Source organism: Uloborus diversus, unplaced genomic scaffold, assembly GCF_026930045.1.
Source record: "Uloborus diversus isolate 005 unplaced genomic scaffold, Udiv.v.3.1 scaffold_678, whole genome shotgun sequence".
NCBI classification, from domain to species: domain Eukaryota; kingdom Metazoa; phylum Arthropoda; class Arachnida; order Araneae; family Uloboridae; genus Uloborus; species Uloborus diversus.
In genome coordinates this window covers 70,011-87,581 of record NW_026558877.1, presented here as the reverse complement: position 1 = coordinate 87,581, position 17,571 = coordinate 70,011, and the positions used below count along the sequence as shown (strand labels likewise).

The following is a 17,571-nucleotide window of genomic DNA, read 5'->3' as shown; positions in this document are numbered from 1 at the left end:
TTCGAAGCCGAATGAGGGACCATCGGCTTTTCCCCTACCGGAAGGCGCATGTCGTCACTTCCTATGCCATCTGACGTCACAGGCGCTTGAACTTTAAAAATTAATTTAAAAAAAACTACTTGTATCGCAAAATTTTTTTCACCTATGATGTTCATACATGTTACTCTATCATATAAAAATAAAATTGAAAAATCAAAAACTTCCCTATTGTGTCTCTTGTTTCCACAAATGGAATGTAATGGAAATAGAGAAGAAATTCGCATCCTTCATGTTGTGACTGGTGATTTTCTAGATTAGATGATACGACGTACGTCCATAAAAAGAAACGTTAGTTAAGGTGCGATTTGGTCCAATTGTACCCGTACACTTATCATAAATATTATATTTACAGCGTACACCATTATGGTATTTTTATTTCTTGGCAACCTTAAATGATAGGAATTAGTAATCTAGAAATATTGTATTTAAATGAAGTTCGGCTACTTGTGCGTTCATAAATTGGTTTTACATGTGATTTTCTTGAAAATACGCGATTTTTGCGTAAGAACCCCGAGCCCCCCCCCCCTTTTTTTCTCGTTTTTTAATATAAAACCTGCTTGGGAAAAAATGAATGAACAAAAAACCGAACGATTTATAACCATAATGACGAAAATTACACCTCTAAATAAATATCAAAACAATGAGCTATACTTATCCTAATCGTCATGATAATCTGAAAAATCAGAGCAACATCAACTTTATTCAAGTGAGGATAATACTTTAAAAGGAAACACTTTATAGTACTTCAAAACGATTTTTTTGAAGGCTTCATGATACTGGAGCAAACTTCCTAGAAATGGAGCATGTGCCAAAATTAAAATTGTGGCAGAATTAACGATTTCTGGACCAAAGAAATTTTTTTACAAAACATATTCTACAAAAATAGATAATTTTTTTGAATTTTTTTTTAATAATTTGAAATTTTACATCAACAAATAATATATTCCACTATTATTAGCATTTTTGAATGGTACAGCTAAGCATCTGCATTAGCTTATGGTACAGAAACTTTAATATTAAGAAGCAAAACCTATGAAAACCTCAAGCAGCCTTGAGAAGCATGGAAAGATGTATGATGGGGTTCACTCAAAGAAGCAGAAACTGAAGCACGTGGATTATGTACTGATGTCTTTTGTAGTGTAATTAAACTAAAGTGGAAATGGGCTGGGTACTTTGCCAGAAGGATTATGGATAAATCAACAAAGCTCCATTTTAGATACCGAGAGATAAGAAAAGGCAGAGGAAGACCACAGTGTCATTGGATCGGAGAAATGATATTGTCAAGTTTATTCGGACAAAAAATTTAGAAGAATACGTATTTCAAACAGAACAGATTTCAGTCATCTGGGTCAGGGAGAGACTGCAGTGTCGATAATCTTTGTGCCCTCCTCCTCCTAGAAAAATTGAATCATAAAGTCTTCTATTCGATTTTTACTTCCTTTTACAAAAAAAGAAGTATTGTATTCGCGAAAAAATTTTCACTCAAAATTCGGCCTAATTTCCATTTTGCTCACCCCCGAATGAATGTTGAGTTTTTTTTTCAACCCGACCACACGCGGATAAGTGCCTAAGAATGTATAGGCACCCGAATATCCATTTTGACATTCCCCGAGTTAATTACAACGACTTTTCTCGTGACGTCCGTATGTACGTATGTGCGGATGTGCGTATGTATGTCGCATAACTCAAGAACGGTATGTCCTAGACTGTTGAAATTTGGTACGTAGACTCCTAGTGGGGTCTAGTTGTACACCTCCCTTTTTTGGTTGTATTCGGATGTTCCAAAGGGGATCTTTTACACCTTTTTCGGGGGGGGGGGGGATCGATGTTAATTTCAATGCGAACAAAAGTGGTGTTATAATTTCTGCAAACACTTGGCGAACAATTTGGCGATTTTTTTCTTCAAATCTGGTTTTTATTTGGCCATTGTTTATGATATTTAAAGAGTTAACTATTGAATCACATTAAAATTGCCCATAATGGGGAAATAACTTTAAATTGGTGTAAAAGGAAGTCATGTGATGCACACATAGGCTCGTTTTAATAAGTGATCAGCTCTTTTTTCTTTGAAATAAACAAGCCAAAACTTGCAAGATCGGAATTAATAAATGCTTAAATAGATTGGATGATATTTTTATTCATTATGAATTTTTTTTTTCTTGATAATGGCTGTTGTTACACTTCAAACATATGCATTCAAATTCTCCTTTGATGGAATTTTGGTTATCATGGTCTGTTTTTTCGAATTTAAAGGTAAATGAAACATATACCTTAGTAGATTACAGGCCGCGTTATATTTTATTTATCCGATCTATGAGAAAAGCGTGTGCTGTATTTATTTTATAACAAATACTGTATTTATTTTATTTATTAACTTTACTTCTTTTTATTTGCTTTTGAAGTTGAAATATGCGATACCGTGGAGACTAATGAAGCTCAAACAAATTGGATTTAATTTGTGTATTCGTGACTGTCCGAATGTACAAAAACAGAAACACTGATACTCTAGTCATTATCAAGAGATTCCAAGGAACAAGGATGGCATGCGGCATTACAGACTTTTATCACCTTATCACCGTAAGAATTTTAAAATATAGAAATAATCTGCCAAATGTTAAGTAAGGAGTGAATTTTTTGCATGTACAAAATACTGGATTTAATAGGTACCTTTTTACCTATAAAATGATTTGAAAAAAAAAGAAAAGAAAAGAAAACTTATGTCTACTATATGTACTTGTATACACTAAAAAATCGCCCGTTAAGGAATGACGTGTGAAAATTGTTCCACATTTTTGAATGAAGCCATTGCCTGTTTGATGATATCTTGATAGTTGAAACCCCCCCCCCCCTCCCCTTAACCCTTAACTCCAGTAGATAGCGTTCATTGTTGACCATTTTTTCGTTTCTTCATTCCCCTGAAATGACAGTATCACCAGTAAAACAGTTAACTTACCGGATCGAGTTCAGTCTTGTCGCAATAAAGCTTTTCCGTGCATGTTAAACATTAAAAAATATTATCAAATTATCATGCTATGGTGCTAGTTTCATTGTTGATGACTTAAGAGCATTACTCGATTAGTGAATTCCCTTATATATATATATATATATATATATATATATATATATATATATATATATATTAGGGTGGTCCTTATTTTTGAAGTTGTAGATATTTTACACGACGCCCCCTCAATTTGTTCCATTATACAAATAAATGATCCATGGAAAATTTTAAGTCAATCCATGAATATTAACACGTGCCCCTAGGGTCCCCTTTTTTGAGTTTCGAAGAAAAAATTGCGGATTTTCTCATTTTTATGTAAAAATATTCCTAGGTTTCATATTTAAAGTAATTTTGAACCTCAATCGGTGTTGCTACTTCCAGACCAACTATTCTCTCACTTTCATTCTGTAAAATTTTTCAAATTACATAGGGTACATGTACACCAATGGCCCTGGGACAGGCATACCGCTATTCGCGCTCGTTTCAAACCAAGCGGCAGGGGAACATTTCTTTCCACCAAGATGGGCACAAGGGTTTCTAAAGGCCATTAATGAATGGCCTAGGCCATTAATGAATGGTTTTTGACAACAACAAATTGCCTCCTCTAGGCTTTAGGGGTGCTGATTTAGAAAATTTTCTGTGTATGTAATAGGTGTGGCATATAGGGTCACTAGGTTTCTATGCTATAAATATAAGTAATGACAATTATATTTTAATTCGCTGTTCTTTAGTTATATACTTAAATGTTTATGCATTCTTATAATTTAAATTTTGAAAAATCCTCGATTACCGTACAGTAAAAATAAACTCTATTTTCCATATCTAAAATATAAATTTAAAAAAATTCCAGATCGGAATTATGTAAAAATCTATACTTTAAACTGTCTTCTATTTCAGTACATAGTCCTTTTTTATCATCAAATTCCTCTTGTAATTCACGAGATTTAGAAACAGAAATGGGTATCTATCTTAACCTGTCGAACCTTTTTTTCTATATCTGGTTTACCACAACGCAAAAAAGCTTGACAACTATTGATATCAGCTCGCATTTCATCAATGTTAGACAAATGCCATATTAGGGACAAAGATGCTGCTCATTTATTAACAGCCTATGTAGATGCAGTAAATTTAAATCCAAATAACCTTATGATCAATCGTACATCCCTTAAGAGAGCAAGAGAAAATCTTCGAGAGGTATAATCAGATTTCGTGAATTTAAATTTAGATTTTTTAGTTATTCCCTGGGATACAAAGCTACATCCAGATGTAGCTGGAAAAAAAATGCCGATAGGCTTACCATGATAGCTTCAGGTCCCAAAGTTGAACAGCTACTCAGAATTTCTGAGATATTTCTTCAGTTGTATATTTGTGATATCTTAGATGATTGCTTTTTATTGCTAACTGTTCAAGCTGTAGTGTTTTATACAGCGGCTTACAATACCGGCCATATAAATTATGTATGTAATTTTTTAGAGCAAAAGCTGAACGGTGATATATTGCATTTGTATTGCTATCATCATGCACTTGAAATCGTACTGCCGAGAGTCTTTAAAGAAGTTCTTCCCTTTCTTAGTTCTAGACTCGATATTCCATTTGTTAAGCGCTTCAAAATTCAAAAACTACACATACCACTTAATTTCTAAAAGAATTTGATAACATATTATTGTTCGTAGAAAGCGGAATTAAGAAATATTACAGAGAATTCTCATAACGTGTAATAATATTTCTTGGTGAAGTCCTTCCTCCTACAGCGATATGTTTTCGACAACCTGGAGCTTATCTGTAAGCCAGATGGGTGGCAAAAGGAATTTATTGTTTGAATATTTATATATTTAGGAAACAATTTAAATTGACCTTACATGAAGAAAAGCCCGTAAATGCTGTTTTACAGTTAAATGTTGTATGAAGATATAGTTTATCGCAGCAACTCATTCTAGGCCTTTTAAATTAATATAAAGTCTAGTGTCTAAAAAACCTGCAGCGTACAAAATAATGACAAACATACAGCAGAAGCAGTGATTGAAAAATTCCTAAATCACTTATGGTACTTAGGGGATGAACTAGTAGCTTTGTCCGTATTGGATGAAGGAATTCTTTGAAGATAGGAAAAGATTACTTCAAAAAAAAATGCTTGCTGAATAGGAAGACGTGTCTGATGACTGTATAAAAAATTTCAGATAACAGTAGATGATTTGGAATACTTTCTTTGCAAAGCTCTTCTTTATAGAATCAATTACATGTCAATAAAACTGTTTGATAAGTTACAAACACCAAAAGATGTTTTCCTATTTGATCCTGATTCATGGCAAAATGAAAGAAGCTATTTAAAGGGAAAAGATATCGTTAAAATGCTGAAAGTTGTGAATGATACAACTGAAAGAGGAGCACAATTAATCGAGGAATTTCACAATCAATTTACCAAATATGAGTCACAAAAGCAATTTAGTATTTTACAGACAGTCCAAGACGGGGGTCGCTATCGGGGTCGTATCGTGCTATCGGGGAAAAAATGCACACGGTTGATATAATTGAGAAAAGCGTACGATTAAGGTAAAGTTTCTATAGCACTATTTCATTTTTATTCAATGTAAAATCTTTAGACGATATGAAGTAATTAAAAAAAAATTTTAGCTCCACCTCGCAGTAAAAATATTATGCAAACATAGGAGAAACGATGTACGGGGTCTGAAGTAAAAACTCGAAGATTTATGGGAAAATTATCAAAAGTGTTAAAGTTCAACGGCCTAGGGGCACGTGTTATTATTGACCGATCGAGTTCAAATTTTGCACCGATTACTTTTTATTATAGTGTCACAAAACTAGGGGGCGTCACTTGTTGAATTCCGAAATTTTTTTTCCCATATAAATAAGGACCACACACACATATATATATATACAGCATCTACGTAGGCTGTTAATAAATGAACAGCATCTTTGTCCCTAATATGGCATTTGTCTAACAGCGTTGAAAGGCGAGCAGATATCAATATAGTTGTCAAGCTTTTTTGCGTTGTGGTAGACTAGATATTGCAAAAGTTTCAACAGGTTAGGATAGATACCCATTTCGGTTTCTAAATCTTGTGAATTGCAAGAAGAATTCGATAATAATAAAGGATATATACTGAACAAAGGACATATATACTGAAATAGAAGAAAACTAATTTGAAGTATAGATTTTTACATTATTCCAATCTGGGTATTTTTAAATTTATATTTTAGATACGGAAAATACAGTACATTTTTATGTTAGAGTAATCAAGGAAATTTTATTTTTTCAAAATTTATATTTTAAGAATTAAAAATTTGCGTGAACATTACAGTATATTTATAATTAAAGAACAGCGAATTGAAATATAATTGCTGTTACTTATATTTATAGCATTGAAATCTAGCGATCCTATTTACCACACCTATTACATAAACAGGAAATTTTGTAAATCAACACCCCCAAAGATTGGAGGAAGCAATTTGTTGTTGTCAAAGAGCATTCATTAATGGCCTAGGCCATTCATTAATGGCTTTTAGAATCTCTTGTGTCCATCTTGGTGGAAAGAAGCTGCTCGGTTCGAAACGAGCGCAGAATAGTGGTGTGTCTGACCCAAGGCCATTTGTATACATGTATACCCTCTGTAACATGTAAAATTTTACAGAATGAAGGTGAAAGAATGGTCGGTCTGGAAGTGGACACATATATTGAGGTTTAAAATTACTTTAAATATGAAACGTGAGAATATTTTTACATAAAAATGAGAAAATCCGCAATTTTTTCTTCGAAACTCAAAAAAGGGGGCTCTAAGGGCACGGTTTAATATTCATGGATTGACTTAAAATTTTTCAAGGATCATTTATTTGTATAATGGAACAAATTGAGGGGGTGTCGCTTAAAATATCTACAACTTCAAAAATAAGGACCACCCTAACCAACCCTCATATAAATAAATATATATATATATATATATATATATATATATATATATATATATATATATATATATATATATATATATATATATATATATATATATATATATATATATATATATATATATATCCCTTTTTTGAGTTTCGAAGAAAAAATTGCGGATTTTCTCATTTTTATGTAAAAATATTCTCACGTTTCATATTTAAAGTAATTTTAAACCTCAATATATGTTCCCACTTCCAGACCGACCATTCTTTCACCTTCATTCTGTAAAATTTTACATGTTACAGAGGGTATACATGTATACAAATGGCCTTGGGTCAGACATACCACTATTCTGCACTCGTTTCGAACCGAGCAGCTTCTTTCCACCAAGATGGACACAAGGGATTCTAAAAGCCATTAATGAATGGCCAACAACAAATTGCTTCCTCCAATCTTTGGGGGTGTTGATTTACAAAATTTCCTGTGTATGTAATAGGTGTGGTAAATAGGATCACTAGATTTCAGTGCTATAAATATAAGTAACAGCAATTATATTTCAATTCGCTGTTCTTTAATTATAAATATACTTTAATGTTCATGCAATTTTTAATTCTTAAAACATAAATTTTGAAAAAATAAAATTTTCTTGATTACTCTAACATAAAAATGTACTGTATTTTCCATATCTAAAATATAAATTTAAAAATACCCAGATTGGAATAATGTAAAAATTTATACTTTAAATTAATTTTCTTCTATTTCAGTATATATGTCCTTTGTTCAGTATATATCCTTTATTATTATCAAATTCTTCTTGCAATTCACAAGATTTAGAAACCGAAATAGGTATCTATCCTAACTTGTTGAAACTTTTGCAATATTTAGTCTACCACAACGCAAAAAATCTTGACAACTATATTGATATCTGCTCGTCTTTCAACGCTGTTAGACAAATGCCATATTAGGAACAAAGATGCTGTTCATTTATTAACAGCCTACGTAGATGCTGTAAATTTAAATCCAAATGACCTTGTGATCGATTGTACATTCCTAAGAGAGCAAGAGAAAACCTTCGAGAGGTAAAATCAAATTTCATGAATTTAAATTTAGACTTTTTAGTTATTCACTGGGATGCAAAGCTACATCCAAGCTACATCAAAAAACGCCGACAAACGTACCGTGATAGCTTCAGGTCCCAATGTTGAACAGCTACTCGGAATTCGAGATATTTCTTCAGTTGTATATGATATCTTACATGATTGCTCTTTATTGCTAACTGTTCAAGCTGTAGTGCTTGATACAGCGGCGTGCTATACCGAACGTATAAACTGTGCATGTAATTTTTTAGAGCAAAACTAGACGGTGATACATTTGGATTGCCATCAACATGCACTTGAAATCGTTCTGCGGAGTGCGTCTTTAAAGAAGTTCTTGCCTTTCTTAGTTCTAGACCCGATATTCCATTATTTAAGCGCTTGAAAATTTTGTGAAAAGATCTCCATTATTCAGAATTTATAACATTTCAATGAAGTGCACATACCACTTAAATTCTACAAGACGAAGTTGATGATATATTATAGTTTGTAAAAAGCGGAATTGAAAAAGATTACAGAGAATTCTCATAACTTGTAATAATATTTCCTGGTGAAGTCCCTCCTGCAGGGATATGTTTTCAGCAACCTGGAGTTTATCCTTGAGCCAGATGGGTGGCCAAAGAAATTTATTGTTTGAAAATTTATACAGTTAGGATACAATTTAAATTGACCTTACATGAAGACAAAGCCCTTAAATGTTGTTTCACAGTTAAATGCTGTATGAAGATATGTTTTTTTGCAGCAACCCAATCTAGGCTCCTTTAAATAATATGTGTCTAAAAAACTAGCTGCGAACAAAATGAGGAAAAACATGCAGCAGAAGCCAGTGATTGGAAAATTCATAAATCACTTATGGTATCTAGGGGATGAACTAGTAGCTTTGTCCGTTTTGGAGGAAGGAATCAACTTTGAAGATAGGAAAAGACTACTCTAAAATATGTTTGCTGATAAGGAAAACATGTCTGATGACTGTATAAAAAATTTCAGATAACAGTAGATGATTTGGAATACTTTCTTAGTAAAGATCTTCCTCTTTAAAGATTGAATCATTAGTCAATAAAACTGTTTGAGAAGTTATAAACACCAAAAGATATTTTTCTATTTGATCCTCATTCATGGCAAAAAGAAGGAAGCTATTTAAAGGGAAGAGATATTGTTAAAATGCTGAAAGTTGTGAATGATACAACTGAAAGATTAGCACAATTAATCGAAGAATTTCACAATCAATTTACCAAATATGAGTCGCAAAAGCAATTTATTTTACAGACAGTCCAAGACTACCGGAAAAAAAATGCACACGATTGAGATACATTGAGAAAAGCGTACGATTAAAATAAAGTTTCTAAAGCACTATTTCATTCTTATTCAATGTAAAATCTTTAGTTGATTTGAAGCAATTGAAAAGATTAATTTTAGGGCTACCTCACTGTAAAAATATTTTGCAAACCTAGGAGAAATGATGTACGGGGTCTGAAGCAAAAACTCGAAATTTTGTGAGAAAATTATCAAAAGTGTTAAATTTCAACGTCCTAGGGGCAAGTGTTTTTATTGACCGATCGAGTTCAAATTTTGCACAGACTACTTTTTATTATAGTGTCACAAAACTAGGGGGTGTCACTTGTTGAATACCGAAAAAAAAAAAAAAAATTCCCATATAAATAAGGACCACCCTAATGAGGATAGTATATATATATATATTTAAAAAAAAATCGATTTAATGGAGTCGCGAATATACTATATAAGCGCAAAACATGACCATGGCTTGAAAGAATACACACGTAATCAAAGAGAAATTGTGAACCTTAAAAAAATGTAAAATAAAACAGTATTGATGCTCAAAGATATCAAGTAGTCGTCCATTTGGGCTTCGAGAATTTGTATGACGTCAAAACCTTGAGGCAACATTGTCTGAACCCACGTCTCTAAAATTCACACTATCAAAAATCGTTTAAAACTCTTCTAGATTTAGCTATGATTTAATAAGAACCACTAGTGTTCGCGCGCACCTACCACGATTATCTTTAATGTTACTTTCTCTCAAGGATTTCGGTAGAATTTCGTGGAATAGCACTTCGCTCAGGACCAAAACCGGCAATTATTTTCCCCCAAATTACATTTCGACGTCAGTGGAAAACAAGACCTCGGAGTACGAAATTATTTATTGCATTCGCGCAGTTTCTCTGGAAGTCCCAACTAGAATGGCCGACCAATAAAGATTTGAAATTTCATCGAAGGTGAATGACCTGCGAAATGGAAGTTGTGGAGCAGTATGTCTCGTTTCTGTACAGTAAGTTGCTGATAGAAATATTTGCTTAAAAAAAAGGAGGGAAGGGTGAAAAGAAAAGATGACAAAAGAGAATCTTTCATAATTGCTTCGACCAATGCCGAAACAACAAGTTCCGGCAGCTCTGTCAGAATTCGTGCATGATGGAAACAACTTCTCCTTCCCGCACTTCAGGTCTTAAAAGTGTTATGTAAAGAGGGCCATTCAGCTCCAAAAGTAAGTCTCTTTCTTTTAAACAATGCATGTTTTAATTTTGGTAATTATGTTTAATGCTTTTGATTGTTGGATCACTTTTTTGATGAGATGCTCGATATTTGATCGTTATATCCGAGTTCTTGCGAAACATGGTTTCGAGAAACAAAATCTGTATAATTCACAAATATTTATTATATTTGTTACAGTAAACCCTCGTTTTACGCGGGGGTTACGTTCCACGGAAATGCCGCGTAAATCAAAACCGCGTAAATTGAGACCAAATGCTAGTGTTAAAACAAGGGTTTGGTTCCGTAGATAACAAAATACTTCATTCTAGTGACGGCTAATCTATATATATAAAATCTCGTGTCACGATGTTTGTTCGGGGTAAACTCCGAAACTACCGAACCGATTTTTATCAAATTTCATACCTATTTGTAATTTGGTTCAACTTAAAAGATAGGATGGTTTTTATAATTTTTAATTGCAAATAAAATGTTTATTACACATTAATATTATGTAATAATTGTTTAGTTTTATAAATTCTTAATAGATGGCGGTGTAAGTTAATTAATCGATACACCGTTATCATCGTTTGACATCTACACTGTAAAAAATGCCGTAACGTTCCTGATTATTTCCAAAGAATGTTTTTGGATTTTACAGGTTTTTATCCACTTCCTGAAAAAACTAAGTACATTCTTCAAAAGTTTCCTGAATTGCTACAAGTTTCACAAATGCAGACTTCTAACCGTTGTGAAAAATATTTTTCACCACCAGTATAAAGATTAGCTGGGCCTATTTAATAAGTGTATCGGCTTCGTGATTAATAACGATCCGCCGATATTGGGTAAACTCCCAAAGCGGGCGAATATGTTTTTGGGTTCCTTTGCTTTGCCGGCAGGGGCGTAGCTAAAGGGGGGGTTTTGAGGACAACCCTCCCCCCCGAAATGTTTGTCCCAAAAAAAAAGGAGAGAGAAAGAAAGAAAAGAGAAGAGAAAGAAAAGAGAAGAGAAAAAAGAGAGAAGAGAAAAGGAAAAGAAAAGAAAAAAGAATCAAATTTTTTTTCTGAATAACAGTGGTCAAAAATTCACTTCGCTTCCCCCCACCCCCCCCCAGTGCCATTGAAAATCAGTTCAATGAGTGACCCTCAAGCGTAAAGACACCTCACTCCTCACTGTGCTGCAACATTTTTTTGATAATTGAGTGAAATTTCACACTTCGCTTTAGAAATGAGATTGATTTGTTAAATCTACGTATATGTAGCCTTTTTTTGTCATAGATTCTGAAAATTGTTAAGTATGTTTAATTTTATGAGCGGCGCAGCGGGGAATATTAGGGGAGATGCGGGCAAGATGGGATATCTAACGTTTAAAGGGCAATAAAACTGAAACCATTGCATTTAAACAATCATATTTATTTCAAAATCTTCCTTTGGTAATCAGTTTTTAATTTTTTTATAATTTTAGGAACAATCATAGCGTAGTTATTATTCTAGAGATATAAAAGTAAAAAAAGCCCCACCACCCCGTCTTACCCTCTGGTTCGGGTAAGATGGGGTACCCCTAGGGGCAAGATGGGGTACAGCATTTCACCTACTTTTCCTGACAGAATTCGCAGGAGAATGTTGCTTCATCGTCCTCATCATCCACTCCAGCACAAGAGCAATGTGCCCACGTACCACAGAGAGAACATTTGATCCAGCCTTCATTGGAATCTAAATAAAGACCGCTGCAGTACAAACAAGGGGTATTTTCAATATCTGCATCACTATTGTTATCCGATGATTTGCGATTATCTATCGTTTTTTTCTTTTTTATGACTCCTCTTTTATTGGGTCTTCCTTTTTTTATCCTTCGTTTTCGTCTTCTCCAATTTTAATTGTCTAATTTCTTTTCGTTTTAGTTTATTCTCTTCCGTGACCTGCTTTCTTTTAATCGTTTCTTCCAGTTCTTTTTTATACGGTGACTCAGTAATAATAGCTGTTCTTCCTCGTTTACGAGTCACGCGTGAAGATCTACGACTTGCTGGAAGGGGTAATATTTGCTGTGGACTAACAACAGAAAATGTTGACTGTTGTGGAGTAGTTGGTCTTCTGTCTATTTCTGTATCATCAACCCACGTGGAACATCCAGGTTGAGGACTCGACGAGGTAGCAGAAGTCACCGTAGGTGTCTCGTGAAAAGTAGCTGATACAGGAACATTATTAATGGTTTTGCGAATTGCCTCTGTTTCAACCCCGGTAGATAGAAGTGAGGCACGAGATGTAGTTGCATTAGTAATAGCAGCTTCACTGGTATCCAGCACAGGTAATACGTCAACTTGCTGCGTTTGCAGGTGCTGTGACTGCTACATTTGTGGTCGCTGAAGTCAGTGTTTGAGTGAGCGGAATATCAGTCACCAACGAAGGAGCAAAGTCGGTTTCAGAGAAGACCGTCGGATCGTAAGGCCAAATTCCGCACTTTTTGAAGCCATTTACAGCTGTTGCCATGGTAGATGTTTCTATGAATGCCTTTCCAAAAATTTCTGCAACTTGCCGCATTGTTACAACCATCCCTGGATTGCTGCGAAGCCAGGTCGTAATTTGCCGATCGTAATAATTGCTCAACGGTCTCATATAAACAACATCGGCGACCTGAAGACGATGAGTTGTATGTGGGGGGAAACATAAAATAATTACCCCATTGGCTCGAGCTTCATCTATTAAATCGATGTTTTTTGTATGGGTGCTATGGCCATCCAATAATAGCAAAACAGGTCGATCTACTGTGGCCCCACTAAATTTCACAAACTGTTTAAACCATCCAAGAAACAACTCCGTGGTCATCCAGCCTGAGTCACTAACAACTCCCCATGCTCCAGGGGCAGCATTAAGCATTAACTGTGGATCCATCCTCTTCCTGGGAAACACCATCATAGGGGGCATGTATTGTCCACTGGCGCTGAAGCATATCTCTACTGTGATTGTAGTACCTCTTTCTGCAGAAGTTAATGCCCCTACTTGTTTTCGGCCTCGTTTTGCTATAATTTTGGATTTAGTCTTTGGTACAACTGAAACACCAGTTTCGTCGCAGTTATAAATGCGGTCTGGTGTAAGATGGTGTTCGTCATAGATATTGCCCAAAAAATTAAAAAATTGATCAACAACTATTCTGTTGAACCCGGCAGCACGTGCAGCAGAAGTGCTTTCGGGTTTTCTTATTGACAAGTCTGGGTGTCTGTTCAAAAACCCTTGAAACCAATCTTTGCCGGCTTCTTGTTTTTGAACGTTAAAAGGATGGACTTTATTATTTTTTACTGCTAAATTGTACGCTAATGCTCTTAAGTCTTTGGCTGTAAGTCCGTAAAGTCTAGTCTCCATGTCCAAAATATAGCCACAAAGCTCGTCCTCTTCTTTTTCTGTGAAAACAGGTTGCTTAGGTCCTAATGAAACCTTTACTTTAATACTTTTAGATGGAGATAGGGCCAAGTTCTCCCGAGCTTTTTTTACTTTTCTTTCTAGAGTAGTCTGAGGAACTGAAAATGTCTTTGCTGCTAGCATATACCCCATTTTCTCTTCTAAAACAGCTTTAACAGCTTTTTCCATGCTCTCTTCCGGCCACTCGCCTCTATTTGTCTTTCTCTTGTATGTTTTCACCATGCTAAAACAAACAAGTCCGCCTATGCATTACACAGCCAAGCCACATGCATATATACAATCACAAACATACATATAGAGCGAGAGATACATTAACATTAATCAACACAAAAGCTCGAACCGTAATAAAAACTTAGAGCGGGCAAGACGGGGAACACATACCCCATCTTGCCCTCATGGGTCTTGATGTATTTAAAAAAGAAAACAAAATAAACAACACACAAGACAGAAATAAACCAGTTTTTACCTGTTAGCGTAATATTCGGCGCATGCGGATAAACTCTTATCTCATTTACACTACTATTACTTGTATATTAAACACGTACTAAACGAATTGAGAAAATAAGAAGAAAACTTGGCGAAATCACTTTTGTTTCGATAACCTAAAAAATACGTGTCGCACGAATCACATACGAGAGTGCACTGGAAGCCGTCGTGGTGCCACATCGTCTGTGCGAGTTTGAACGTGTTCGCGCGACTAGAAGGTTATAATAGACCGGGTGCCCCGTCTTGCCCGCCACCCCATCTTGCCCGTATCTCCCCTACATACAGTTGAATCTGTATGTTTCGAATTTCACAGGAAGGAAAAAAATCAAGATAAAGAGGTTTTAAGATACGGGGGCTTTAAGAAACTTTATAAAACTTTGGAATATGATGGTGAAAATTTGAAATCGATACTATAGACAACATGGGCTCTTGATCAAAATTCCTCTGTATTAGTTTTGTTAGGTCTTTATTCTATTATTACATTATTAAGTACTTTATTGCCAGTTTAAGGAAACATTTTGACAGAAAAAGAAACTTTGAGCATATCTTTTTGAAGAAAACGTCTTTTATTGCTTTTTGGTGCCTGATTTTTTCTTTTTCTTGTTTTTTGATTAATTATTTATCTCCTTGAGGCTAGCAATTGCTGCAAATCTAACCTGGCCAATATTCTAGGATTTTCCTTTTTTCTTTACTTGAAAAAATCTTAAACTTTCTTTTCCCTCCTATCAGCTTGGTTTTCTTTAAGGAATCATAATTTTAAGAAAGGGAGCGATCACAGAACAGTACTAAACCAGATAACAGAGCAAAATGGCTTTTAACTTGAATGACCTTTAACCATGAACTTGAAATACTCATCCATAATGCAACTAATACTCAACCTGTGAATTTCACCCCTTTACTCTTCTTCCAAGAAAGTGCTCGAAACGACTGTCCTTTCGTTAATCTTCCTAGAAAACCTATTCGTGGAACGCATTTCTCCTTTTTTTGCCCCCTCAGCCCTTTCTGTTTCGAGTTGAAGAAAATGCTTTTGCTTGCTGCTTTGAAGATCATTGGGCTTCGAATCCGAAAATGATAGCATAGCCGGAATTTGAGACATAAGGTTTTTGTTGGCGTTGTGCTGTCACAGTCAAAACGGCCTTTGCTAACCAGAGAATCCACCGCAATCACATCGATTTGTCGAAAATGTCAGCCAGTATTTACTGCGTATTCTTTTAAAAACGTGCAGTCTGAACTATTTAGAATAGTATATTCTAAGTGAACGTTGTTGTATAATGAAGCGAGCAAAACCGATAACAAGCTTTTTAACCCCCCCCCCAGGGGCGGCAAATAGGGGGAGCAAGAGGGGGCGGTTGCACCCCCAAATATTTTGCGCAGAATATTAAGAAATCAGGAAATTCAATTTACCTAACGCGCAAATCAGTGATCATATGCAATAGGAAGTTAAAAGAAAAAAAAAATCTGCAGATGATCTTTAGTAAAAGTTGATGAAATTCGAGACCTCAGCCACGAGCAAGTGTTTTTCGCTATTTGGATAAAAACTTTGAAATTCATGAATCATTTTCAGAACTTTCATAATAAAAAAAATAGATGGAGAATAAGTTTGTTTCAACTAAAGAAGAAATTTCCTCATATGGTTTAAATTAGTGATGTGCCGGATCGTCAAAAAAGTAGATCCGCGGATACGGATCCGGATCATTAGTGTCAAGATCCACGGATACGGATACGGATCTCTTTTTTTTTTCTTTCTTTTTTTTTTTTTTTTAAACCCAATTCAACTATTCAAGTGTTGTTACGGAACTTAATTTGCTAAGGAAGGTATTTCCGTCAGAATAACCACTGCTTCTTCAAAAAATGAGGCGAAAATATAATCAAGACTATGATTTACTCTTTAAAGAAATCTCTGTTAAAATTGAGGGAGAGTTGGAAGGAACGGGTCAACGCTGTATTGATACTTAAATAGAATGTGATCAATTATTTCTAGCTTGCTCGGTAGATGTAGGATTCAGGAGCAAGAGTGCATGCTACTGGACAGGCTAGAAACATTTTTCGCATTTTATTTCAGCATAAATGCAGCGCTGACCCATTCCACCCAACTTACTCCGATCGACAGAATAACAGAGCCGGAAACACTTTTGAAAAACGGTAAATACAGAATTTAGTCTCACTTTTTTTGAAGAATGCCGAGAAAAACCAAAATGAAGAATAACAGAAACCCCAAATCAATAACAGAAACTAATATTAAACTAAAAATTAAAAAAAAAAAAAACATGCCGACCTGATATTGAGATGGGTTTTGCGGGTCAGAACGCACATTGTTAACAAATATGAACTGACAGCGGATAGAAATTTTAAATCATTGAGCTTTTCTCCTTATCCGACGATGAAATAGCTACCGATCACTAGTATAAAGGCTTTAAATTGCATTTAAAATTTCCTTAATACGATATAGCTTTTACTGTGTTTTTTGCATTTGTTTGGAACTTGGAAGTTCAAAACAAATATCAAACGCAGAAAACTTAGTTCTTTGAATTTGGGGCCAATATTTTTAACGTACGGGTAAGTTTTTACTACCATAATTCTGAAATACTTTAAGTCGGTTTTTATTAATACTTCTGGTAATTCAAGTTCTGCAGAAACGAGATCAAGCAAAGAACACTTTCGATCAAATCACCTTTTGAACGAAAAAAGAACTATCTAAATCGGTTCATCTGTTTAGGAGCTACGATGCCCCAAATAGACACACAGATACACTTTTAAAACTTGTTAATCGTTTCTTTGCTTCTGAAATGATACCTTATAATTTAAATAGGGAATAAAGCCTAATTTAAACGGAACTTAAGAGTCTTTTATTCAAATATTTAAGAATTTTTAGAATAGAAAAGATCCGTTTAAGATCCGTCAAAAAAGTAACGGATACGGATACAGATCTTTATTTTCCCTCGGATATCCGCGGATACGGATACGGATATCCGGAACATCACTAGTTTAAATGCCTCATACTTGTAAGTGCAGTGTTAAGATGATGCTTCTGCTTCCAATGTGAAAGGGCAATGCAGTGTGACTGGCCCGATTTTTACGAGAGGTTTCTTGGTATTTTGAGTTCATTGTTGCGCTCATATTTTAAATATACGTTCAGTTAGTGAG

The 17,571-nt window shown here is 34.7% G+C and overlaps 1 protein-coding gene across 1 annotated transcript in view; it reads left to right on the top strand.

Moving 5' to 3' along the window:
* The first annotated feature begins 12,732 nt into the window (after positions 1–12,732).
* The window catches only part of LOC129233742 (RING-type E3 ubiquitin-protein ligase PPIL2-like), a 73,888-nt gene continuing 69,049 nt past the window's right edge, over positions 12,733–17,571 (top strand). The window contains exon 1 of the mRNA XM_054867718.1: positions 12,733–12,832. Within this exon, the coding sequence (XP_054723693.1) occupies positions 12,733–12,832 (100 nt within the window). The remainder of the gene's footprint in view (positions 12,833–17,571) is intronic.